This window comes from Callithrix jacchus, chromosome 17, assembly GCF_049354715.1.
Source record: "Callithrix jacchus isolate 240 chromosome 17, calJac240_pri, whole genome shotgun sequence".
NCBI classification, from domain to species: Eukaryota; Metazoa; Chordata; class Mammalia; order Primates; family Cebidae; genus Callithrix; species Callithrix jacchus.
In genome coordinates, this window is record NC_133518.1 from 7,700,374 (window position 1) to 7,727,509 (window position 27,136).

General features: G+C 44.6%; 1 protein-coding gene across 50 annotated transcripts in view; it reads left to right on the top strand.

Annotated features, from left to right (window-relative positions):
* Positions 1-27,136, top strand: part of LOC128930859 (uncharacterized) — an 86,429-nt gene that overhangs the window by 42,051 nt on the left and 17,242 nt on the right. For 31 of the 50 annotated variants that reach the window (XM_078353758.1, XM_078353753.1, XM_078353751.1 and 28 more), the window contains 28 exons: positions 43-70; positions 583-650; positions 1,416-1,443; positions 1,952-2,019; positions 2,829-2,856; positions 3,369-3,436; positions 4,246-4,273; positions 4,786-4,853; positions 5,620-5,647; positions 6,160-6,227; positions 6,994-7,021; positions 7,534-7,601; positions 8,365-8,392; positions 8,905-8,972; positions 9,782-9,809; positions 10,322-10,389; positions 11,156-11,183; positions 11,697-11,764; positions 12,531-12,558; positions 13,072-13,139; positions 14,490-14,557; positions 14,865-15,040; positions 18,866-18,912; positions 19,593-19,614; positions 24,196-24,275; positions 24,737-24,761; positions 25,043-25,090; positions 25,895-26,696. In XM_078353758.1, coding sequence (XP_078209884.1) covers positions 43-70; positions 583-650; positions 1,416-1,443; positions 1,952-2,019; positions 2,829-2,856; positions 3,369-3,436; positions 4,246-4,273; positions 4,786-4,853; positions 5,620-5,647; positions 6,160-6,227; positions 6,994-7,021; positions 7,534-7,601; positions 8,365-8,392; positions 8,905-8,972; positions 9,782-9,809; positions 10,322-10,389; positions 11,156-11,183; positions 11,697-11,764; positions 12,531-12,558; positions 13,072-13,139; positions 14,490-14,522 — 993 coding nt within the window. In that variant the 3' untranslated portion in view covers positions 14,523-14,557; positions 14,865-15,040; positions 18,866-18,912; ... (3 more) ...; positions 25,043-25,090; positions 25,895-26,696. The remainder of the gene's footprint in view (positions 1-42; positions 71-582; positions 651-1,415; positions 1,444-1,951; positions 2,020-2,828; positions 2,857-3,368; positions 3,437-4,245; positions 4,274-4,785; positions 4,854-5,619; positions 5,648-6,159; positions 6,228-6,993; positions 7,022-7,533; positions 7,602-8,364; positions 8,393-8,904; positions 8,973-9,781; positions 9,810-10,321; positions 10,390-11,155; positions 11,184-11,696; positions 11,765-12,530; positions 12,559-13,071; positions 13,140-14,489; positions 14,558-14,864; positions 15,041-18,865; positions 18,913-19,592; positions 19,615-24,195; positions 24,276-24,736; positions 24,762-25,042; positions 25,091-25,894; positions 26,697-27,136) is intronic. The other 19 variants (XM_078353718.1, XM_078353711.1, XM_078353719.1 and 16 more) reach the window with 3 other exon arrangements.

The following is a 27,136-nucleotide window of genomic DNA, read 5'->3' on the forward strand; positions in this document are numbered from 1 at the left end:
CATGATGTCATCCTCATGGTGTTTCTTTTTCTCTTATTGCAGGAGAAGCCAGCAGCTTGGTGTCACCGTCGTACGTATTCTCTTTCTTTTAAACAGTTACCGAGATGTAGTGCGTATGCAAACAAATTCACTTATTTAAACTAGGTGATTTTGTGCTTTTACTCTATTTATAGGGTTGTGCAACCATTGTTAGAGTCAAATTTTAGAAGCTGCTTTTCCCCCTCAGACAACCCGCTTAGTAGTGACTCCTCAGTTCCCCCCAACTCCCCACGCCCCTGGTGTTAGGCAGCCCTAATCTACTTCCTGTTTCCGTACTACACTGCCTTTCTGTATTAACCGGTTCTTCAGATGACGATTTCACGTTGATGAGGTTTCCCTGTCTAGGAAGCCAGGCTCTTTCATTTCTTTCTGCCCCTCTACTTTTCCTTCCTTCAGCACCCAGGAGAATGGTTCAGCAGCAGCTGTGTTTGTGCTTGTCAATGCCAAGCTCCATACCCTCCAGCCCGGTCCACATTTCCCAAAGCTCCTGGTGAGATTCCTGAGCAGCACCAATGCACTGACTGTCACTCTGTGTTCTCTTAGGTCCCGTTGAGGTCTCACAGGACCTCATATTTGAAGACATTGAGGATGATGAGCTACCCCGTGATGTGGTAAGATGCATTTCTTTGTCTCGAAGAGAAATTTTTATTTCTGGGGCCTCTGGAATAACAAGTGAATATCCTTTTTGACTGCCATTGTGAATCGGACCTCAGGTGTCATGGAATCTATCAACCAGTCAGTGGAGTTTCTCACAAATGAGGCCTGATTGACGATGTCAGTCAAAAGATGGCATAACTTAGAATCTGGTCTTGTGCATATTTCTCAGTAGCCACATTTTCTCCTTGAAAAATAATTTTGTATTTTTCAGCCAGCATAGATACCTGCTAAGTATTCCAAACCCACTGCATTTTCTGCAAGCACCCACTGTGCTCCATTTGGGGCCTGTAACTTCAACACTGTTTGACATCTGGTTTTTTGTTTAGTTTAGTTTTGTTTTTGAGACAGAGTCTCTCTGTCTCCAGGCTACAGTGCAGTGGTGTGATCTCAGAGCACTGCAGCGTCCTCCTACTGCATTCAAGCAATTCTCCTGCTTCAGCCTCTCGAATAGCTGGGACTGAAGTTTCTCGCCACCACCACGAGGGATTTTTTGAAGTGTTTAGTACAGACAGGGTTTCACCATGTTGGCCAGGATGGCCTCAACCTCTTGCCCTCATTATCTGCCCACCTCAGCCGCGCCACATGCTGGATTACATGCGTAAACCACTGCGCCCAGCCTGCCATCTGGTTATCTAACGTCACCAAGTGAATATTAGACCTGTGCCAGCGGGACACAGCATGATGTCATCCTCATGGTGTTTCTTTTTCTCTTATTGCAGAAGAAGCCCGCCGTTTGGTGTTACCGCCGTACGTATTCTTTTTCTTTTAAACAGTTACCAAGACGTAGTGCGTATGCAAATTCACTTATTTAAAGTAGGTGATTCCGTGTTTTTACTCTATTTATAGGGTTGTGCAACCATTGTTAGAGTCTAATTTTAGAAGTTGTTTTTCCCCCTCAGAAAACTTGCTTAGTAGTGACTGCTCTGTTCTCCCCAACCCCCCACGCCCCTGGTCCTAGGCAACCCTAATCTACTTCCTCTTTCTGTACTACACTGCCTTTCTGTATTAACCCATTCTTCAAATCACGATTTCACGTTGATGAGGTTGCCCTGGCTAGGAAGCCAAGCTCTTTCATTTCTTTCTGCCCCTCTCCTTTTCCTTCCTTCAGAACCCAGGAGAATGGTCCAGCAGCAGCTGGCTCCGTGCTTTCTAACGCCCCGCTCCATACCCTCCAGCCCGGTCCACATTTCCCAAAGCTCCTGGTGAGATTCCTGAGCAGCACCAATGCACTGACTGTCACTCTGTGTTCTCTTAGGTCCCGTTGAGGTCCCGCAGGACCTCATACTAGAAGACATTGAGGATGATGAGCTACCTCGTGACGAGGTAAGATGCATTTCTTTCTCTTGAAGAGAAATTTTTCTTTCTGGGGCCTCTGGAATATCAAGTGAATATCCTTTTTGACTGCCATTGTGAATCGGACCTCAGGTGTCGTGGAGTCCAGCGACCAGTCAGTGGAGTTTCTCACCAACTGAGGCCTGATTGACGATGTCAATGAAAAGATGGCATAGCTAACAATTTGGTTTGGGGCATATTTCTCAGTTGCAACGTTTTCTCCTTGAAATACAATTTCGTATTTTTCAGCCAGCTTAGATACCGGCTAAGTATTCCAAAGCCACTGCATTTCCTGCAAGCGCCCCCTGTGCTCCATCTGGGGCCTGTGACTTCAACACTGTTGGACATCTGGCTTTTTGCTTAGTTTAGTTTTGTTTTTGAGAGAGAGTCTCTCTGTCACCAGGCTAGGGTGCAGTGTTGTGATCTCAGATCACTGCAGCGTCCTCCTACTGCATTCAAACAATTTTCCTGCCTCAGCCTCCAGAGTAGCTGGGACTGAATGTTCTCACCACCACCATGCTGGGTTTCTTGTAGTTTTTAGTAGAGATGGCATTTGGCCATGCTGGGTTTTTTGAACTTTTTAGTACAGACAGGGTTTCACCATGTTGGCCAGGATAACCTCAACCTCTTGCCCTCATGATGTGCCCGCCTCAGCCTCGCCACATGCTGGATTACATGCGTGAACCCCCGCGCCCAGCCTGCCATCAGGTTATGTAATGTCACCAAGTGAATATCAGACCTGTGCCAGCGGGACCCAGTATGATGTCATCCTCATGGTGTTTCTTTTTCTCTTATTGCAGAAGAAGCCCGCCACTTGGTGTCACCGCCGTACGTATTCTTTTTCTTTTAAACAGTTACCGAGACGTAGTGCGTATGCAAACAAATTCACTTATTTAAAGTAGGTGATTCCGTGTTTTTACTCTATTTATAGGGTTGTGCAACCATTGTTAGAGTCAAATTTTAGGAGCTGCTTTTCCCCCTAAGAAAACCCGCCTAATAGTGACTCCTCTGTTCTCCCCCACCCTTCACACCCCTGGCCCTAGGCAGCCCTAATCTACTTCCTGTTTCTGTAGTACACTGCCTTTCTGTATTAACCGGTTCTTCAAATGACGATTTCACGTTGATGAGGTTGCCCTGGCTAGGAACCCAGGCTCTTTCATTTCTTTCTGCCCCTCTCCTTTTCCTTCCTTCAGCACCCAGGAGAATGGTCCAGCAGCAGCTGGGTCCGTGCTTTCAAACGCCCCGCTCCATACCCTCCAGCCCAGTCCACATTTCCCAAAGCTCTTTGTGAGATTCCTGAGCAGCACCAATGCACTGACTGTCACTCTGTGTTCTCTTAGGTCCCGTTGAGGTCCGGCAGGACCTCATACTAGAAGACATTGAGGATGATGAGCTACCCCGTGACGAGGTAAGATGCATTTCTTTGTCTCGAAGAGAAATTTTTCTTTCTGGGGCCTCTGGAATATCAAGTGAATATCCTTTTAGACTGCCATTGTGAATCGGACCTCAGGTGTCGTGGAGTCCAGCGACCAGTCAGTGGAGTTTCTCACCAACTGAGGCCTGATTGACGATGTCAATCAAAAGATGGCATAGCTAACAATTTGGTTAGGGGCATATTTCTCAGTTGCAACGTTTTCTCCTTGAAATAGAATTTCGTATTTTTCAGCCATCATAGATACCGGCTAAGTATTCCAAAGCCACTGCATTTTCTGCAAGCGCCCACTGTGCTCCATTTGGGGCCTGTGACTTCAACACTGTTGGACATCTGGCTTTTTGCTTAGTTTAGTTTTCTTTTAGAGACAGAGTCTCTCTGTCACCAGGCTACAGTGCAGTGTTGTGATCTCAGATGACTGCAGCATCCTCCTACTGCATTCAAGCAATTCTCCTGCCTCAGCCTCCCGAGTAGCTGGGACTGAAGGTTCTCGCCACCACCATGCCGGGTTTCTTGTAGTTTGTAGTAGAGATGGCGTTTGGGCATGCCTGGTTTTTTGAAGTTTTTAGTACAGACAGGGTTTCACCATGTTGGCCAGGATGGCCTCAACCTCTTGCCCACATGATCTGCTCACCTCAGCCTTGCCACATGCTGGATTACATGCATGAACCCCCACGCCCAGCCTGCCATCTGGTTATCTAACGTCACCAAGTGAATATTAGACCTCTGCCAGCGGGACACAGCATGATGTAATCCTCATGGTGTTTTTTTTTCTCTTATTGCAGGAGAAGCCCGCCGCTTGGTGTCACCGCCGTACGTATTCTTTTTCTTTTAAACAGTTACCCAGAGGTAGTGCATATGCAAACAAATTCACTTATTTAAAGTAGGTGATTCCGTATATTTACTCTATTTATAGGGTTGTGCAACCATTGTTAGAGTCTAATTTTAGAAGCCGTTTTTCCCCCTCAGAAAACCCGCTTAGTAGTGACTTCTCTGTTCTCCCCAACCCCCCACGCCCCAGGTTCTAGGCAGCCCTAATCTACTTCCCGTTTCTGTAGTACACTGCCTTTCTTTATTAACCGGTTCTTCAAATGACGATTTCACGTTGATGAGGTTGCCCTGGCTAGGAAGCCAGGCTCTTTCATTTCTTTCTGCCCCTCTCCTTTTCCTTCCTTCAGCACCAAGGAGAATGGTCCAGCAGCAGCGGGTCCGTGCTTGTCAAACGCCCCACTCCATACCATCCAGCCCGGTCCACATTTCCCAAAGCTCCTGGTGAGATTCCTGAGCAGCACCAATGCACTGACTGTCACTCTGTGTTCTCTTAGGTCCCGTTGAGGTCCCGCAGGACCTCATACTAGAAGACATTGAGGATGATGAGCTACCCCGTGACGAGGTAAGATGCATTTCTTTGTCTCGAAGAGAAATTTTTCTTTCTGGGGCCTCTGGAATATCAAGTGAATATCCTTTTAGACTGCCATTGTGAATCGGACCTCAGGTGTCGTGGAGTCCGGCGACCAGTGAGTGGAGTTTCTCACCAACTGAGGCCTGATTGACGATGTCAATCAAAAGATGGCATAGCTAACAATTTGGTTAGGGGCATATTTCTCAGTTGCAACGTTTTCTCCTTCAGATACAATTTCGTATTTTTCAGCCAGCATAGATACCTGCCACGTATTCCAAAACCACTGCATTTTCTGCAAGTGCCCCCTGTGCTCCATCTGGGACCTGTGACTTCAACACTGTTGGACATCTGGCTTTTTGCTTAGTTTAGTTTTGTTTTTGAGACAGAGTCTCTCTGTCTCCAGGCTACAGTGCAGTGTTGTGATCTTAGATCACTGCAGCGTCCTCCTACTGCATTCAAGCAATTCTCCTGCCTCAACCTCCCGAGTAGCTCGGAATGAAGTTTCTTGCCACCACCACGCCGGGTTTTTTAGAGTTTTTAGTACAGATGGCGTTTCACCATGTTGGCCAGGATGGCCTCTACCTCTTGCCCTCATGATCTGCCTGCCTCAGTGTCCCCACATGCTGGATTACATGCGTGAACCACCGCGCCCAGCCTGCCATCTGGTTTTCTAACCTCACCTAGTGAATAATAGACCTGTGCCAACAGTACTTTGCATGATGTAATCCTCATGGTGTTTCTTTTTTTCTTATTGCAGGAGAAGCCTGCGTCCCACTATCACCGCCGTACGTATTCTTTTTCTTTTAAATAGTTACCCAGACGTAGTGCATATGCAAACAAATTTACTTATTTAAAGTAGGTGATTCCGTGTTTTTTCTCTATTTATAGGGTTGTGCAACCATTGTTAGAGTCTAATTGTAGAAGCTGTTTTTCCCTTTCAGAAAACCCGCTCAGTAGTGACTCCTCCTTTCTTCCCCACCCCTCATGCCCCAGGTTCTAGGCAGCCCTAATTTACTTCCTGTTTCTGTAGTACACTTTCTTGCTGTATTAACCGGTTCTTCAAATGACGATTTCACGTTGATGAGGTTGCCCTGGCTAGGACGCCAGGCTCTTTCATTTCTTTCTTCCCCTCTCCTTTTCTTCCTTCAGCAACAAGGAGAATGGTCCAGCAGCAGCTGGGTCCGTGCTTGTCAAACACCTCGCTCCATACCCTCCAGCCCGGTCCACATTTCCCAAAGCTCCTGGTGAGATTCCTGAGCAGCACCAATGCACTGACTGTCACTCTGTGTTCTCTTAGGTCCCGTTGAGGTCCTGCAGGACCTCATACTAGAAGACATTGAGGATGATGAGCTACCCCGTGACGAGGTAATATGCATTCTTCTGTCTCGAAGAGAAATTTTTATTTCTGAGGCCTCTGGAATATCAAGTGAATATCCTTTTTGACTGCCATTGTGAATCGGACCTCAGGTGTCGTGGAGTCCAGCGACCAGTGAGTGGAGTTTCTCACCAACTGAGGCCTGATTGACGATGTCAATGAAAAGATGGCATAGCTAAAAATTTGGTTTGGGGCATATTTCTCAGTTGCAACGTTTTCTCCTTGAGATACAATTTCGTATTTTTCAGCCGGCATAGATACCTTCCAAGTATTCCAAAGCCACTGCATTTTCTGCAAGTGCCCCCTGTGCTCCATCTGGGGCCTGTGACTTCAACACTGTTGGACATCTGGCTTTTTGCTTAGTTTAGTTTTGTTTTTGAGACAGAGTCTCTCTGTCTCCAGGCTACAGTGCAGTGTTGTGATCTCAGATCACTGCAGCGTCCTCCTACTGCATTCAAGCAATTCTCCTGCCTCAACCTCCCGAGTAGCTCGGACTGAAGTTTCTTGCCACCACCACGCCGGGTTTTTTAGAGTTTTTAGTACAGATGGCTTTTCACCATGTTGGCCAGGATGGCCTCTACCTCTTGCCCTCATGATCTGCCTGCCTCAGTGTCCCCACATGCTGGATTACATGCGTGAACCACCGCGCCCAGCCTGCCATCTGGTTTTCTAACCTCACCAAGTGAATATGAGACCTGTGCCAACAGTACTTTGCATGATGTAATCCTCATGGTGTTTCTTTTTTTCTTATTGCAGGAGAAGCCTGCGTCCCACTATCACCGCCGTACGTATTCTTTTTTTTTTAAATAGTTACCCAGACGTAGTGCATATGCAAACAAATTTACTTATTTAAAGTAGGTGATTCCTTGTTTTTACTCTATTTATAGGGTTGTGCAACCATTGTTAGAGTCTAATTGTTGAAGCTGTTTTTCCCTTTCAGTAAACCCGCTCAGTAGTGACTCCTCCTTTCTTCCCCACCCCCCACACCCCAGGTTCTAGGCAGCCCTAATTTACTTCCTGTTTCTGTTGTACACTTTCTTGCTGTATTAACCGGTTCTTCAAATGACGATTTCACGTTGATGAGGTTGCCCTGGCTAGGACGCCAGGCTGTTTCATTTCTTTCTGCCCCTCTCCTTTTCTTCCTTCAGCAACAAGGAGAATGGTCCAGCAGCAGCTGGGTCCGTGCTTGTCAAACACCTCGCTCCATACCCTCCAGCCCGGTCCACATTTCCCAAAGCTCCTGGTGAGATTCCTGAGCAGCACCAATGCACTGACTGTCACTCTGTGTTCTCTTAGGTCCCGTTGAGGTCCTGCAGGACCTCATACTAGAAGACATTGAGGATGATGAGCTACCCCGTGACGAGGTAATATGCATTCTTCTGTCTCGAAGAGAAATTTTTATTTCTGAGGCCTCTAGAATATCAAGTGAATATCCTTTTTGACTGCCATTGTGAATCGGACCTCAGGTGTCGTGGAGTCCAGCGACCAGTGAGTGGAGTTTCTCACCAACTGAGGCCTGATTGACGATGTCAATGAAAAGATGGCATAGCTAAAAATTTGGTTTGGGGCATATTTCTCAGTTGCAACGTTTTCTCCTTGAGATACAATTTCGTATTTTTCAGCCGGCATAGATACCTTCCAAGTATTCCAAAGCCACTGCATTTTCTGCAAGTGCCCCCTGTGCTCCATCTGGTGCCTGTGACTTCAACACTGTTGGACATCTGGCTTTTTGCTTAGTTTAGTTTTGTTTTTGAGACAGAGTCTCTCTGTCTCCAGGCTACAGTGCAGTGTTGTGATCTCAGATCACTGCAGCGTCCTCCTACTGCATTCAAGCAATTCTCCTGCCTCAACCTCCCGAGTAGCTTGGACTGACGTTTGCCAGCACCACGCCGGGCTTTTTGTAGTTTTTAGTACAGATGGCGTTTCACCATGTTGGCCAGGATGGCCTCTACCTCTTGCCCTCATGATCTGCCTGCCTCAGCGTCCCCACATGCTGGATTACATGCGTGAACCACCGCGCCCAGCCTGCCATCTGGTTTTCTAACCTCACCAAGTGAATACGAGACCTGTCCCAATGGTACTTAGCATGATGTAATCCTCATGGTGTTTCTTTTTTTCTTATTGCAGGAGAAGCCTGCGTCCCACTATCACCGCCGTACGTATTCTTTTTCTTTTGAATAGTTACCCAGACATAGTGCATATGCAAACAAATTCACTCATTTAAAATAGGGGATTTCATGTTTTTTCTCTATTTATAGGGTTGTGCAACCATTGTTAGAGTCTAATTGTAGAAGCTGTTTTTCCCTTTCAGAAAACCCGCTTAGTAGTGACTCCTCCTTTCTTCCCCACCCCCCCGCCCCAGGTTCTAGGCAGCCCTAATTCACTTCCTGTTTCTGTAGTACACTTTCTTGCTGTATTAACCGGTTCTTCAAATGACGATTTCACGTTGATGAGGTTGCCCTGGCTAGGACGCCAGGCTCTTTCATTTCTTTCTGCCCCTCTCCTTTTCCTTCCTTCAGCAACAAGGAGAATGGTCCAGCAGCAGCTGGGTCCGTGCTTGTCAAACACCCCGCTCCATACCCTCCAGCCCGGTCCACATTTCCCAAAGCTCCTGGTGAGATTCCTGAGCAGCACCAATGCACTGACTGTCACTCTGTGTTCTCTTAGGTCCCGTTGAGGTCCCGCAGGACCTCATACTAGAAGACATTGAGGATGATGAGCTACCCCGTGACGAGGTAAGATGCATTTCTTTGTCTCGAAGAGAAATTTTTCTTTCTGGGGCCTCTGGAATATCAAGGAAATATCCTTTTTGACTGCCATTGTGAATCGGACCTCAGGTGTTGTGGAGTCCAGCGACCAGTGAGTGGAATTTCTCACCAACGGAGGCCTGATTGACGATGTCAATCAAAAGATGGCATAACTTAGAATCTGGTTTTGTGCATCTTTCTCAGTATTCACATTTGCTCCTTGGAAAGTAATTTTGTATTTTTCAGCCAGCATAGATACTTGCTGTCTATTCCAAACCCACTGCATTTTCTGCAAGCATCCCCTGTGCTCTATTTGGGGCCTGTGACTTCATCACTGTTTGACATCTGGTTCTTTGCTTAGTTTAGTTTAGTTTTTGAGACAGAGTCTCTCTGTCAGCAGGCTACAGTGCAGTGTTGTGATCTCAGATCACTGCAGCGTCCTCCTACTGCATTCAAGCCATTCTCCTGCCTCAGCCTCCCGAGTAGCTGGGACTGAAGGTTCTTGCAACCACCTTGCCAGGTTTCTTGTAGATTATAGTAGAGATGGCATTTCACCATGCCGGGTTTTTTGAAGTTTTTAGTATAGACAGGGTTTCACCATGTTGGTCAGGATGGCCTCAACCTCTTGCCCTCATGATCTGCCTGCCTCAGCGTCCCCACATGCTGGATTACATGCGTGAACCACCGCGCCCAGCCTGCCATCTGGTTTTCTAACCTCACCAAGTGAATACGAGACCTGTGCCAATGGTACTTAGCATGATGTAATCCTCATGGTGTTTCTTTTTTTCTTATTGCAGGAGAAGCCTGCGTCCCATTATTACCGCCGTACGTATTCTTTTTCTTTTGAATAGTTACCCAGACATAGTGCATATGCAAACAAATTCACTCATTTAAAATAGGTGATTCGTGTTTTTACTCTATTTATAGGGTTGTGCAACCATTGTTAGAGTCTAATTGTAGAAGCTGTTTTTCCCTTTCAGAAAACCCGCTTAGTAGTGACTCCTCCTTTCTCCCCCACCCCCCACACCCCAGGTTCTAGGCAGCCCTAATTTACTTTCTGTTTCTGTAGTACACTTTCTTGCTGTATTAACCACTTCTTCAAATGACGATTTCACGTTGATGAGGTTGCCCTGGCTAGGAAGCCAGGCTCTTTCATTTCTTTCTGCTCCTCTCCTTTTCCTTTCTTCAGCAAAAAGGAGAATGGTCCAGCAGCAGCTGGGTCCGTGCTTGTCAAACACCCCGCTCCATACCCTCCAGCCCGGTCCACATTTCCCAAAGCTCCTGGTGAGATTCCTGAGCAGCACCAATGCACTGACTGTCACTCTGTGTTCTCTTAGGTCCCGTTGAGGTCCCGCAGGACCTCATACTAGAAGACATTGAGGATGATGAGCTACCCCGTGACGAGGTAAGATGCATTTCTTTGTCTCGAAGAGAAATTTTTCTTTCTGGGGCCTCTGGAATATCAAGGGAATATCCTTTTTGACTGCCATTGTGAATCGGACCTCAGGTGTCGTGGAGTCCAGCGACCAGTGAGTGGAGTTTCTCACCAACTGAGGCCTGATTGACGATGTCAATGAAAAGATGGCATAGCTAACAATTTGGTTTGGTGCATATTTCTCAGTTGCAACGTTTTCTCCTTGAGATACAATTTCGTATTTTTCAGCCAGCATAGATACCTGCCAAGTATTCCAAAGCCACTGCATTTTCTGCAAGCGCCCCCTGTGCTCCATCTGGGACCTGTGACTTCAACACTGTTGGACATGTGGCTTTTTGCTTTGTTTAGTTTTGTTTTTGAGACAGAGTCTCTCTGTCACCAGGCTACAGTGCAGTGTTGTGATCTCAGATCACTGCAGCGTCCTCCTACTGCATTGAAGCAATTCTCCTGCCTCAGCCTCCCGAGTAGCTCGGACTGAAGTTTCTTGCCACCACCACGCCGGGTTTTTTGTAGTTTTTAGTACAGATGGCTTTTCACCATGTTGGCCAGGATGGCCTCTACCTCTTGCCCTCATGATCTGCCTGCCTCAGCGTCCCCACATGCTGGATTACATGCGTGAACCACCGCGCCCAGCCTGCCATCTGGTTTTCTAACCTCACCAAGTGAATACGAGACCTGTGCCAACGGTACTTAGCATGATGTAATCCTCATGGTGTTTCTTTTTTTCTTATTGCAGGAGAAGCCTGCGTCCCACTATCACCGCCGTACGTATTCTTTTTCTTTTAAATAGTTACCCAGACCTAGTGCATATGCAAACAAATTCACTCATTTAAAATAGGTGATTTCGTGTTTTTACTCTATTTATAGGGTTGTGCAACCATTGTTAGAGTCTAATTGTAGAAGCTGTTTTTCCCTTTCAGAAAACCCGCTTAGTAGTGACTCCTCCTTTCTTCCCCACCTCCCACGCCCCAGGTTCTAGGCAGCCCTAATTTACTTCCTGTTTCTGTAGTACACTTTCTTGCTGTATTAACCGGTTCTTCAAATGACGATTTCACGTTGATGAGGTTGCCCTGGCTAGGACGCCAGGCTCTTTCATTTCTTTCTGCCCCTCTACTTTTCCTTCCTTCAGCAACAAGGAGAATGGTCCAGCAGCAGCTGGGTCCGTGCTTGTCAAACACCTCGCTCCATACCCTCCAGCCCGGTCCACATTTCCCAAAGCTCCTGGTGAGATTCCTGAGCAGCACCAATGCACTGACTGTCACTCTGTGTTCTCTTAGGTCCCGTTGAGGTCCCGCAGGACCTCATACTAGAAGACATTGAGGATGATGAGCTACCCCGTGAAGAGGTAAGATGCATTCTTCTGTCTCAAAGAGAAATTTTTCTTTCTGGGGCCTCTGGAATATCAAGGGAATATCCTTTTTGACTGCCATTGTGAATCGGACCTCAGGTGTCGTGGAGTCCAGCGACCAGTGAGTGGAGTTTCTCACCAACTGAGGCCTGATTGACGATGTCAATGAAAAGATGGCATAGCTAACAATTTGGTTTGGTGCATATTTCTCAGTTGCAATGTTTTCTCCTTGAGATACAATTTCGTATTTTTCAGCCAGCATAGATACCTGCCAAGTATTCCAAAGCCACTGCATTTTCTGCAAGCGCCCCCTGTGCTCCATCTGGGACCTGTGACTTCAACACTGTTGGACATGTGGCTTTTTGCTTTGTTTAGTTTTGTTTTTGAGACAGAGTCTCTCTGTCACCAGGCTACAGTGCAGTGTTGTAATCTCAGATCACTGCAGCGTCCTCCTACTGCATTCAAGCCATTCTCCTGCCTCAGCCTCCCGAATAGCTGGGACTGAAGTTTCTTGCCACCAACAAGCCGGGTTTTTTGTAGTTTTTAGTACAGAAGGCGTTCCTCCATGTTGGCCAGGATGGCCTCTACCTCTTGCCCTCATGATCTGCCTGCCTCAGCGTCCCCACATGCTGGATTACATGCATGAACCACCGCGCCCAGCCTGCCATCTGGTTTTCCACTCTCACCAAATGAATACGAGACTTGTGCCAACGGTACTTAGCATGATGTAATTCTCATGGTGTTTCTTTTTTTGTTATTGCAGGAGAAGCCTGCGTCCCACTATCACTGCCGTACGTATTCTTTTTCTTTTAAATAGTTATTCAGACCTAGTGCATATGCAAACAAATTCACTCATTTAAAATAGGGGATTTCGTGTGTTTTCTCTATTTATAGGGTTGTGCAACCATTGTTAGAATCTAATTTTAGAAGCTGTTTTTCCCTTTCAGAAAACCCGCTTAGTAGTGACTCCTCTGTTCTCCCCAACCCCCCACACCCCAGGTTCTAGGCAGCCCTAATTTAGTTCCTGTTTCTGTAGTACACTTTCTTGCTGTATTAACCGGTTCTTCAAATGACGATTTCACATTGATGAGGTTGCCCTGGCTAGGACGCCAGGCTCTTTCATTTCTTTCTGCCCCTCTCCTTTTCCTTCCTTCAGCAACAAGGAGAATGGTCTAGCAGCAGCTGGGTCTGTTCTTGTCAAACGCCCCGCTCCATACCCTCCAGCCCGGTCCACATTTCCCAAAGCTCCTGGTGAGATTCCTGAGCAGCACCAATGCACTGACTGTCACTCTGTGTTCTCTTAGGTCCCGTTGAGGTCCCGCAGGACCTCATACTAGAAGACATTGAGGATGATGAGCTACCCCGTGACGAGGTAAGATGCATTTCTTTGTCTCGACTAGAAATTTTTCTTTCTGGGGCCTATGGAATATCAAGTGAATATCCTTTTTGACTGCCATTGTGAATCGGACCTCAGTTATTGTGGAGTCCAGCGACCAGTGAGTGGAGTTTCTCACCAACGGAGGCCTGATTGACGATGTCAATCAAAAGATGGCATAACTTAGAATCTGGTTTTGTGCATCTTTCTCAGTAGTCACATTTTCTCCTTGGAAAGTAATTTTGTATTTTTCAGCCAGCATAGATACTTGCTGCCTATTCCAAACCCACTGCATTTTCTGCAAGCATCCCCTGTGCTCTATTTGGGGCCTGTGACTTCATCACTGTTTGACATCTGGTTCTTTGCTTAGTTTAGTTTAGTTTTTGAGACAGAGTCTCTCTGTCAGCAGGCTACAGTGCAGTGTTGTGATCTCAGATCACTGCAGCGTCCTCCTACTGCATTCAAGCCATTCTCCTGCCTCAGCCTCCCGAGTAGCTGGGACTGAAGTTTTTTGCAACCACCATGCCAGGTTTCTGGTAGTTTTTAGTAGAGATGGCGTTTCACCATGCCGGGTTTTTTGAAGTTTTTAGTATAGACAGGGTTTCACCATGTTGGTCAGGATGGCCTCAACGTCTTGCCCTCATGATCTGCCTGCCTCAGCCTCCCCACATGCTGGATTACATGCATGAACCACTGCACCCAGCCTGCAATCTTGTTTTCTAACGTCACCAAGTGAATACCAGACTTTTGCCAGCAATATCCAGCATGATGTAATCCTCATGGTGTTTCTTTTTCTCTTATTGCAGGAGAAGCCTGCATCCTTGTATCACCGCCATACGTATTTTTTTTATTTTAAACAGTTACCCAGACGTAGTGCATATACAACCAAATTCACTTATTTAAAGTAGGTGATTTCGTGTTTGTACTCTATTTTTAGGGTTGTGCAACCATTTTTAGAGTCTAATTTTAGAAGCTTTTTTTATATCAGAAAACCCGCTTAGTAGTGACTCCTCTGTTCTCTTAAATTCCCCATGCCCCTGGTCCTAGGCAGCCCTAATCTACTTCCTGTTTCTCTAGTACACTCTATTTCTTTATTAACCGGTTCTTCAAGTATGACGATTTCAGGTTGATAAGGTTGCCCTGACTAGGAAGCCAGGTTCTTTCATTTCTTTCTGCCCCTCTTCTTCTCCTTCCTACAGCACCAAGGAGAATGGCCCAACAGCAGCTGCGTCCATGCTTGTCAAACACCCAGCTCCATACCCTCCAGCCCAGTCCACATTTCCCAAAGCTCCTTGTGAGATTCCTGAGCAGCACCAATGCACTGACTGTCACTCTGTGTTCTCTTAGGTCCCGTTGAGGTCCCACAGGACCTCATATTAGAAGTTATTGAGGATGATGAGCTACCCCGTGATAAGGTAAGGTGCATTTCTTTGTCTCAAAGAGAAATTTTTCTTTCTGGGTCCTCTGGAATATCAAGTGAATATCCTTTTTGACTGCCATTTTGAATCAGACCTCAGTTATCGTGGAGTCTAGTGACCAGTCAGTGGATGTTCTGACCAACTCCGGCCTGATTGACAATGTCTGTCAAAAATGGCATAACTTACAATCTTGTCGTGGGCATCTTTCTTAGGGGGAACTTATTCTTCTTGAAAAATTATTTGGTATTTTCCAGCTGACATGGCCACTTGCTAAATTTCCAAATCACCCCACTGTTTCTTTCAGAAGTATCTTCTATGCTTCATTTGGGGACCAGTGATATGCTTCATTTGGGGACCAGGTTTCTAATGTCACCATGTGAAAAGTCCTGCAGCAACAGCACCCAGCATGACATGATGCCTATGATTGTTTGTGTGGTTTTCCCTTGTACCAGGACATTTAGACAGCCCCAAATTACCTCAGTAAGTATTATTTATTTTTTAAATCGCTTTATTGTCACTCAGTCGACATGCAAAACTATTCACTTATTTAAATTGTGTTATTTAGGGTTTTTAGTATATTTACCGGCTTGTGCAGCCATTGTCACATCCAAGTTTCGAACCTTTTCATTTTCCCTCAGAGAAACCCTACAGTCATTAGTAGTCACTTTTTTTTTCCCCAAGACCCACACCCCTGGTCCAAAGCAGCTGCTAAGCTACATTATGTTTCACTAGATTTACCTTTTCTGGCAATTTCTTTTATAATTTAAATTTGATTTTAATTTTTGGGAGACATGTGCAGGACATGCAGCTTTGTAACATAGATAGAAGTGTGGCATGGTTTGCTGAATCTGTCAACCCATCACGTAGTTATTAAGCCCTGCATACATTAGCTCTATATTTTGAGGCTCTCCCGTTTACTTCCCCCACAATGTGTGTTGTTCCCTTCTCTAACATTGTGCATATTCTAATATCACTTTCTTCGTAATGACAAATCTAGGTGATAAGTCGGGGGATTTTCTTGCTTGCTTTTGTCTGGAGAACCTTTCTAGCTTCAGGTTTCTGATAGGTGTGAGGATCTGGGGCATGCTGTGAGAAACAGATGTCTCCATGAAGAACTCAGCTCTAGACAGTAGAATCTCCATCATGCCCTATTGATGCTACTGTTAAAATAGATTTTTGTTTTCTTCTGAAAACCTTCACACCGAGAGCCAAGGTAGCTGCTTTAAGTCGTGATCAATGTCAAGTAGACCACATGATGGTTTGAGGGTTTTTTTGGAGCGTTTATTCTGAGGAGATGCCTTGCTTTTCAGTAAAATTTGATTGTCTTGTATGTGTCAGTATTTTTCCAATGGAACAAAGGAATGAAACTGTTTTGTTTTGCAATGTCACTTATTCACCCCAGAAGTGATGTTCTCCTGACCAGATTGTTCTTGACATCTTTAATCTCTAGACGAAGCTTCCCATTGGTGCTTCGGGGGCGCTGTTGTGTAAGTCAAGGAAAATATTAGTATTACCAACATTGAGGTTCTCTGAATTCATTGACACCTGCTTAGTGGGCTTCATGGGAGAGAGCAAGGAAGAGCCTCATGCTAGACCTGAAGGGGAACATGATTTAGAGGATCAGAGGGGAAACAGGACATTAGGGACATTGTTAAAAGAGAATGTCAAGGTTGCAATGTTAGGGGCATTAGTTCAGTGTCATCACCAGGGCCCAGGCAGGATATGAGACCCCTTCTGGGGAGGAGTGAGTAGGACTTGGCCTTCCTCTCTGTCGAAAGCTTTGTGTGAACATCACCCTAAATACCTTGAGAAAGGAGCTTCCTTCCTGACCCATGTCTTCTCCATATTTTTGTGCAATGATGGCAATGATACCAGCAGAGTGTCATTGCGGAGAGGGGCAGAACAGGAATCAGGTCCCCATTTTTCTTACACAGAGCAGACAGGACACGAGTCAGTAGGAATGGACCTCAGGGTCAGACCAGACACAGAGAGGTCCCAGGCCTGATCTTCCTGGGGCTGAAACAGAGAAGTTTTTATTTTTCACCTCTTCTGGAAATCTCCTGAGGAATGATTCTTCAGTAGACCCTGTTGGCCAAGGGTCTTCTGGCCAAGAAATGCTTTTCAACTGGACCGAGTCTTCCAGCTTTTGGCCTGGGCAGCTGCAGCACTCCAAAGTAGCAGGGTAGGTGGGGAGGGACATGAGTTCCAGTGCAGGGTGATCTCAGCAAAGGGCTGGGGACTGACCCCAGCCTCCAGGTCATCCTTGCAACTCTTCTGTGCAATCCATAACATCTCAGTTTCCACTTATTTTGGAGATGGTTTAAAATCTTCTGCCTCAAAGTCTGAGTCTTCCCACAGGTGAATAGAGGAACCCTGGCTATGGGTATTTACTCACAGGGCAGTGACTGTGTCTTCATTTGTCCTTACCCCAGAGCTCAGTCCTGGGATGGACACTTTAGGCTCCATGGATGTTTCAATGAACACACCCCTGGGATGAGCTCTAGGTCACCCCTGGGCTGGGATCCAGTGCAGGTGTGGAAAGGTTTTCTTCTCAGACTGTCCAGCCTGTTGAGCCACACACTCATCCTGGAGCCTGCCCAGCTTCTGAGTCAGGGTCTCTGGAGATGAGGGTGAGCTCCTGAGGAGAGTGAGATGCCCCCACCCCCCTGCTCCTTCTGCTCTGATCTAGTCTGGACAGGGTGTGCAGGGCCATGCTCTTCCACTGGGTGCAAGCATATCCCTGTTGGAATCCCTCTGGACCTGGATGTTGTCCTCACTGTCATATCCTCAGCCCCATACAGTGATGGGCCCTTGTGCATATGCCCAGGAAGTAACTGTAAATGTGTGGTAGGATCTGAGCAGCAAACGATTCTGCAAAAAACACCAGGAGAGGGGAGTCGGGTCTTCCTCATGTCTGGATCTCTGGAGCTGTCCCATTTAGTGTGCTTCTCAGTCATATATATACCTCTTTATACTTAAATAAACAAATATATACAATGAAATATTCAAAATCTCATCACAACAGCCACCATGCGATGGCCCAGCAGCTGTACATCAGAGAGCATTGCCTTCCCCACAGAATGCTGTTTTGCATGTCTGCTGTGAGCCTTGCCCAGGGTCTAATTGTAAGTTGGGATCTCAGTGTTATGGGATTGGAGGTGAGACCGATAATGGGCCAGTGGAAGGAAAAATGGGAAGGTGTTTCCTTCAGCTTCTCTTTCTTACTTGAAGGCTGGAAAGTGTAAGCAATGTTTTGTTGAAGACCTCTGGCTCCACAGAGCCTATAGAGAGTCTGAGAACACGGAGGAAAGCTCAGGGTGATCTCATGTAATCCAGTGTGGCCTCACCTGGAATAGGAGAGTGGGTGAGTCACTCTCTCAAATAACTTCTTGCTGAGATTTGTGTCTCTAAATATTGGCCAGTTGGCACCATCCATGAGGGAAGCTGCAATAGGACAATTTCTGCAGGTAGAAAATGATACCCTAGGCCGGGTGCAGTGGCTCAGGCCATTAATCCCAGCACTCTGGGAGGCTGAGGTGGGTGGATCACGAGGTCAAGAGATCAAGACCATCCTGGGCAACATGGTGAAACTCCGTCTCTACTAAAACTACAAAAATTAGCTGGGCATGGTGGTGTGTGCCTGTAGTCCCACCTACTCAGGAGGCTGAGGCAGGAGAATTGCTTGAAACCAGGAGGCAGATGTTGCAGTCAGCCAAGATCCCACAACTGCACTCCAGCCTGGTACCTGGTGAGCAAGACTCTGTCTCAAACAAACAAAAACAAAAATGATACCCTAGGAGTATTTCTGGGAGCAGTTGGGTTACACCCATTGCTTTGGAACCTAGGAAAGGGGCTATGAAGCCAGAACCCCCCCAAAAAAATAGCTGTAGAGGTCTGACTTATTTCTGTTGTATTTCAATAAGATAGAGATGAGAGGATGTGTGTCCATGGGCTTTGTGGGCTGCTTTTGTAACCATCGTTTTTTGCTCTGGTATTTAATGATTACTTTTCCCAGGAGACCAGTTTTTCCTGCCTATGTCACAGCAAACATCTAAGCCTTGCTTTTTGATTGGTTAATATCTTTTGGGAATTGGGAATGCAAGAGTATTATTAGGTCTTGGCATTGTCTAAGATGAAAGATATCTGGTGAGACTCCCTCACGGTACTATCTGAACATAATTGTTTCTCTGAGATGGTCTCAAAATCTTCAGTCCCACACTCCATATGCCACACCCAGCAAAGCTCCTTGAGTTACTCACAGTCTCCAGCCACCAGGGTACTGACTTTTACTCTGTCTCTCTCCAGTTCCTTCTGAGGATTGCAGGAGCATCACTTCTCAGGATGATGGTGAGGTAAGAACCCCTTTTTCTGTCCTCTAAAGAATGCCCTGTCAGGTGGGGATTGGGGAGGGAGAGCATCAGGATAAATAGCTAATGGATGCGGAGCTTAAACCTGGGTGATGAGTTGATAGATGCAGCAAAGCACCATAGCACATGTTTACCTGTGTAATAAACCTGCACAGTCCTGCATATGCATCCTGGAACCTAAACTTCAAAAGAAAACAAAATGAAAAAAGAATTGTTTCTTTTCTGATTTCTTTCCTTCTGTTAATTGTGATAATCTGAGAAGGCACATTATGTCTGACATGTCCAACTCTCTTTTTGGGGTTGGAATTCAATGGGAGTGTCTTCCCATCGGATACATGATATTTTAGAATGTTTTTAGATGACAGCATTCATTATCAACTGTAACGCAGAGGAATTTTCCTCAACACCAGTTTTCCTCTTTCATTTAGGCATTGTGTATTTGCCAATGTAAATCAACTTCTAGATAAATTCTGTGGGAAAAGGTCTTGTCTTTTCCACAGGTGTCCTCTATTCTAGCATGTTGGATTGTTGGCCTTTGTAAGACTCAACCATTTTCTTACAACTAGTTTCCTGAAGTCAAGAGACTGAAATTTCTGTGGGGGTGGGGGCGGGGGTGCAGAAGAATTCATCTGATTCTCATAGCATCTTGTTTTGTCTAATTACAGAGTTCATCACTCACTGTTTGCGGTATGTACCCTGAAGTAGCTCACTTGCTGTGGAACAAACTTGCTGGTTTTAATATATAGAAACCTGATGCTGGGTTCTGGTTAAAGAATATTGGGGGTCTAGTGAGAGCAAATAATTTTGCAAATGTATAACTATGATCAGAGGGACTGTATGAATGCATATGAACCCAGAGGACCAGCCAGGGGATGTTATGTGAGCCAATGTGGCTTCAGCTGGAGTAGAAGTGAGTGCACCTCTCTCTGACTTACTCTGCTGTTGGTGGTTCTAAAGAGTGGATTCTGGAAAATCTCAACAGTGAAGAAGACACCTTTCCAGGTAGGCAACAAGATTACAGGTGGAATCTAATAAAGCAGGTTCCTAGGAGCCTTCAGCTTCTGCCTACTGTTTGGGAGGGTGAGCGAGCATGTAGAAAGAGAAGAAAAAGAAAACGTGGATGAAGTTTGTTCTTGTGAGAGTTTAATGTCATAGTGGTGAGAAGTGTGAGCACCCTGTCAGTGATCACCTCTTTTTTTTCTTCTTTTTTTGTGCGTCCCCTGTTCTTGCTTTATTATTTGAAGAAGGTCTTTCTGAGGATACCTCTTTTCTGCCTCTGCCACTGCAAAATGTTAAAGCCTTTGGTTTGGGACACAGTTCTTTCATGGCAGTTACTTAATCCTGGAGACAACAAGTCTTCCACAGTGTGCCCAGATGCTTGGGATGAACTGATCCTCACCTTCTGAACTGTTAGGTTTCATGGCAGCACATTCATTTGTCTGTCCTTGCTGTTTACTCCTGATATCCAGGGCTCTCTCTGGGCATGGGGGACACGATGAAGATTTTCTCTGGGGTCACTGCAAAGGTCCAGTGTCTTGTAAATGGAGGAAGAAGTACACCCTTGAGCACGCTGCTCAATTTTATTATTTAAATGAGAATATGGAGTTTTACCATCATTTGTTAAAGAGGTCTTCCTTTTCCCATTGTGCATTCTCGGCACCTTTGTTGAAGATCAGTTGGCTGTGTATGCATGCATTGAATTTTGGGATCTGTATTCCATATCTCCAATACTTATGGGTGCCCCCATGCTAGGACCCTGCTGTCTGAATTTCTGTATCTTTTCCTCATAGATTTCAATCTCATGAATGCGTATCTTCCAACGTTATTCTTTTTCAACATTATTATGATTGTTTGAGACATATAAGAATTCAAAAAAAATGTTGGGTTATCTTTTCTATGTCTGCACATAGAAAAGTGCATGTTTGATAGTAGTTCTTGTGCGTCTTTGGATCATTTTGTAGTATTGTGTATTAGTCAGCTTTTGCCTTCCTGTCTGTGAATACGAATGCCTTTTCATTTATTTGTACCTTCTCTACTTCCTTTCAGTCACATTCTGTTCTTACCAGGCTATGAGTATTTAATCTTATTGGTTAGATTCTAAGTATCTAATGATTTCAGAGGTTATTATCCATGGAATTACATTTGTAATCTTGCTATTCGATCGTTGATATTGAGTGCATATTAACACAACTGCCATTTGAGTGTTAACCTTGTACTCTGCAATTTTGATGAATTTATTAGCATGAATAGCATTCTTGTAGACTATCTCCGATTTTCCATATGCAGAATGTGAAAGAAGTTCTCAGCTTCATACCTCTATTCTCATGTATATTGTTACTGTGAAGGTCTATTAATATTCACCTACTGAATGGTGTCCTTCCAATTGGTGTAGTAAGGTTGTTCAGGAAATACTTCACCTACTTATTCCATCATTTATAGTTTTAATTTTTTGTTCATGCTATTGTATGTTTATTATTTTTCCAAAGAGTAAAATGCAGTATTTCTGATGAGATTCTGCATACCTGACTTCCCTCTTCGTGTTGACTGAAAGCATATAGGGGCATCTCTTGTGCTTCTGTCTTTCCACCATCAATTATCTTTTAAACTCTAGACTTCAGAATCTGAAGTGAATCCAGAATGTGGAAATGTGAAGGAAAACGCACAAGAAAGAAACCTAATATTGCTATTTTCATGGCTTCCCTCCTTTCATCAGCCTAAATGTATATTTAGTTCACAGTATTTGTGAGTGTGTTACTTCTACTCATATCACACGTTTTCCCAAATACATACTGATAATATCTGTGTCTAGGCCAGTTTACCTACCAAAACACAGTTTTAAACTTACTTTTGTGGATTATTCAAAATTCCCTATGTACAGAGATATGAATAATATGCTTTCACCCAACCTGTTACCCTCCTCAGAAGGAAGGAAGGCACAAATCAGGTCCCTTGTGACACTATCCAGAGCACTTTGCCAAGGCCAAGCCACAGTCATCTCTGTAACTTGGCAACAGCCTCAGTTTGAGCCACTTTACATTTAAGAGAAAGAAATCATACAGGATATGATATCACATACTTGGAACCTTCCAATATGGTAGATAATTCTCCTCCCCAAGTAAACTGGTGTTCATTCCATTTGACGAGGTCTCTGTTGATTTTTCATCAGGTCACTGACTCATTCTGTAGACAGCATGCACTTAAATTTTCTTTTATTCAGATGTAGCTACTGTGTGGAATCAGATGTCACCAAAAGCATTTTTGATACTCATATCTCATTCTTTTGTCTCAAGGTTAGAGTTAAGTTAAAATGACTATTTTTGGACAGAGCAGTTGTGCATTATGGCATCACCCCTGACTTGGGACCTTATCTCTTGGGTATGCATGCAGGTCTGGAATGTGTTAAGCTTTGAGATATCAAGCAAGTCAGTTCTTTTTTAATTGACCATTCTGAAGATCTACAATACACAGTTTATTTTAATAAACCCATTCACTCCTCACTACAGAGCTCACCTAAACAGTGATTGTTTACTATCCACACACTCCTTGGATGGAGAAACCGAAGGGCTAATGAATGTGCCCATGCTTTTAAGCCCCTAAAGGAAGGAGGCAAGATATGAACCTAGGGTTATAGCTCTAAAGCTGAATTGATAATGAATTGTCGAACTACAGTTATTACCCTGAGGAGGATGGCTCTCAACCCTACCATCATGGGTAGCTGTAAGTTGGTTCCCTCACACATGAGTCTACAGAGATCCCAAACACTGCCTATGATTCCAAGATGGCTGCAGCAGTCACGTGGCTTAGGGCAGACAACAGTGATTGTAACTGCAGGATATGGCATGGCCATTGGTGTGAATACTACAGAGCTGCCTTAGATACCCCTGACAACAGGGTCAAGTGCAAGTTCTGAATATTAGGAAGTGGTACTTAGAAATATTGAGAAACTCCTTTCAGTGCTGGGGACATTCCTCAGCAGTTGGCCCCAAACAAATAAGATGAATGGGATATTTTTGAGATAGCTGAAAACTTTTATCACCACAAGACCTAGAAATGATCAAATTCTGCAAACTACATTCATTAGACACAATGACAAGACAGAAAAGAAGCATAGGTATCCTCCATAGGCAATTACTGCACCTCCATGACAAAGGAAAGGTGGACTGAAGAAGGAACTATTCGTGTGATTAACACCAGTTGTTTTATAGAATATAATTTCAATGTTTCCAATTCTTCCATCATTGACTATAACAAAAGTTCAGTACGTAACTAAAATAGACTGTTTTGCCTAGAATTGAATCCATCTGTCTGATCAACTTAGCTTTTATTCAAGGATTGAAAATTCTAAAAAACAGAACTGCAGCGACAGCTATTTCCCTTCATGTGAATCCATAAATGGAAAAATGTTCCTGGGACATAAATCACATAAACATTTATTGTTACTTCTGTTTGACATAATAAATCCCTAGTGTCCTCTTCTAAAAAATAAACCTCACTATGATTATACATTGCAAACCAAAAGATTATCTAAAACCAGTCTCAATCAACTTAGAAGTTTAATTTGCCAAGGTTAAGGACATGCTAGTGACACAGCCCCAGGAGGTCTTGAGTACACATATCCAAGGTGATCGGGCTAGAGTTTGGTTTTTACATGTTTTAGGGAGACATAAGACATCAATTAATGCATGCAAGATGTAAATTTCTTCCGTTGAGAAAGACGGGACAACAGAAAGTGGGAGAAGGTTGGGGCTCCAGGTCATAAGGAAGATTTCAAGATTTTTTGATTGTCAATTGGTTGAGTTTAAAAACCTGGAATCAATAGAAGAAAGTGGGTTCAGATAAGGGGCTGGGTAAACCCAGGTTTTTATTATGCATCTTTAAAACTGATGCTAAATGTAGCACCAGCATGATTGGGTCCTAGAGTACTGATGTAGTCTTGAATATGCTGTTTGTTTAAAAGAGCTTCAAAATGTGTGAGAGACAGAAAGGCACTCTTCCATTGAACCTTAGTGTGCATTTGAGTTTCCTTTTTCTGTTGACTCTTCTGTGTTGCTGCATCATGCCTCTAGTACGAGGCGGAGACTTCCATGTCTCATCTCTTTCCCGCTGCCCTCCCTCGCCAGCCCTCTTCCACCCAGGGGGACAGCCCAGCAGCAACTCAGTCCATGCTTGATAATCACCCACCTCCATACCCCACATTCAGCAAAGCTCCCTGAGTAACTCACAGCCACCAACCACCAGGGTACTGAGCTTTCCTCTGTGTACTTCCAGTGTCTTCAGATGACCAGGCCAGCATGGTTGGACTCAGACCCTGGACAGAGGAAGAAGATCTGGAGGAGGAAAACCTCTATGTAAGACTCCTTTTCTTTGTCTTCTAAAGAAATTTTGCTTTTGTGATTTCTTCTCAATCTGGATATGAAAATCTGAAAATGTACATTATGTACAGCATATGCAATTCTCTTTGTGGGGGTGAAATTCAGTGGGAATGTCTTCCCAACTAACACGCAATACACTGGGAGGTTTTCAAATGACAGCATCCATTATCGGCTGTAATGCAGAGGTACTTTCCTCAACATGTTTTCCTCCTTGGATTAAGCATTGTGTATTTGCCCATTAAATCAACTTTAAAGATGAATTCTGTGAATGAAGACCTTATTTTTCCATAAGCATCCTCATGATTTTGAGGATGTTGACCTATGGCTCAGCCGCTGTGCCACTTCTTGTTTTCTACCCTTGCCAAGGGAATAACAGATCTATGTGAGGTGCACCACAGAGTCTCAGCCTCATAATGTTTTCTTTTGTATAATTGCAGAGAACAATCCAGCAAAGGATGAAAAGTAAGTATCATGAAGTAGCTCACATCATGAGGGACCAACTTGCCACTTGAGTGTATAGAAACCTGATTCTGGGATCCTGCTGGGAAGGAGGATCGGGGGGTCTCCTGAGAGGAAGTGATTTGGCCAATACAGAACTCCAGCCAGAGAGGCTGTAGGAAGGTTTATCAACTCAGAACAAAGACCAGGGAATGATGTGTGAGGCCACGTGGCTTTAGCTGCTGGAAGAGGAGTGGGTGAGTCACTCTTTCTAATGACTTGTCCTGATGTTATTTTTTCTAAAGACTGGCTTCTGTGGAGCATCTTCAAAGTCATCAAAGGCATACCCCAAGGTAGGGAACTACTTTCCAGGTAGGACCTAATGTGAAAGGGTTCCTAAGAATCTTTGCCTTCATGTTATCCCCGCTGCTTGAGGGGCTGAAGCAGGGGGTATGAAATCAGAAAGAAAATGAAAATGTGTGCGAGGTTTGGTTTGCTCTTTTCAAAGTTTGTCGTCATGAAGGTAGGAACTGTGTCTCTGGGCTGTGAGGGTGCTGTGTTCATTAGAGATGATCTCTGCAGTACGCCTGCTCTTTTCTGCCCAGTGAAACATCAAAACCTTTGGCTCGGATTAATCAGCACTCCTTGGGATTATGCACAAGGGATGTAGGGCTGGGCATTGAGTGTCATCTGTAAGGAAAGGAAGGAATCTGTGGGAGCATTTTTCTCACAGGCATTTACTTGAACTTAGAAAAAACTCTGCTGTGTGCTAAGGGGAAATTGATAATCACCCTCTGAACTTTTAAGACTTGTTATAGCACGTTTATGTTTCTATCCTCTCTGTGGGTTTAAAGGGATCTCCCAGGGGTGGATGGCAGAGTGAATGTTCACTCTGGGCTCGCTGGTAGGTCTCCAGTCTCCTGGGAAGGCAGAGAAGGAGTCTGACCTTGAGCACATTTGTAGCCTCCACTTCCCACCCCTACCGCAGATTCTGAAATGAGGCTTCTTTTCTCCAGTTCTGTAATTTTTGGGGAAACCAAGAGTTTCTTCCCACAGAAGATGGCATTACACTATTTCCTGTCTTCAAAAATTAGGCTTTCGTTGTTCTCTAATATCTCTGATATTTATAAGTTAAGTTCTGGACCTTTTATTCACAGATTGCTAAAAGGTGTGCAGGAAACTCCATAGGATAAAACGTGCTGATAGCATATAATTCTGTCCATGCTGTGCTATGGATGACATTTTTATCTCTGGAGGATCCTCATTTTACATAAGATGCAAAACTAAGTACGCACCCTCGATCCAGTCTGGAGCACTTCATTAAAGAACTGAGTTTGCTGCTGTCTGTCATTTGCTTTTCTTCATGAGACCTTTGAACCACCTAAATATTGCCAGCACCCTCTTTTGGGACCCTGACATCTGAGAGGGTGAGATGGCACAAGTGCAGACATCCCTGGTTCCTCCCTGAAATTTCCCTCCTCCTTTATTCATCTTCTTCCTTAAGGGACCTGCTCTGACTGCTAATGACTTGTTTAGACCTCTCCAGGTTTGGACTGTCATACATAGAATAAGTCAATATGTGATTCTCGGAGTCTGGCTTTTTCGCTCACATTATGATTTGAAATTCATTCACGTTCGTAAGTGTAACTGGCTTTGGAATAATACTGGCACTCATTTCTGTGAAGTAGATTGTTAGAAAGGAACATATCTTTTATTGCCATGAACAGTGACAAATATTCAAAATGGTGTCCCTAATTCATGCTCCTGTGGCAGCATATGTGAGGAGACATTTCTCCAAATCCTTGTGCACTTTTAGTTTTATCTCTCCCTGAAACTTCTATCACTGTGGTTAGTCTTTCAATTGTATAGCATCTTACTTAAAATTTTTAACAAAAAATTTTCTTTTAATCTAATGATGCAGGCCAGTAGGTTTGTGTACGCCCATCTGACCCCAGCCATGTAAGTAATCATTGATCAAAATGTCACTATGCCACATGACTGTACTTAATAACAGCTGCTTAAGTTATTAAAATGTAAAGGATAAGTGATACACATTTGAGTCTTGGATACTATGTGGTCACTTTTCTATGTTGCCTCTTTGAAGCATCACAATCACTTTGAGGCATAGTTTGGTTCTATTCATTATACAGATGAGGAATGTGAATCTCAGTTAAGTAAATTATTCACGGGACACACCCACAGCTGGACCTCTCTAACACCAAAGGCTAATCTATAAACTAACATGCTGCACTGCCTGTAGTGGCAAAGTAGACTTGCCATAAAGTGAAGTTTGCTTCCACAGCTGGGCGTGTGAGCTTAGTGGGGTTGCTGTGACCCATGCTTTATGGGTTTGAGATTGGTGTTGCAGAAACCCAGATGGAGAAGCTCTTGGCTGAGGG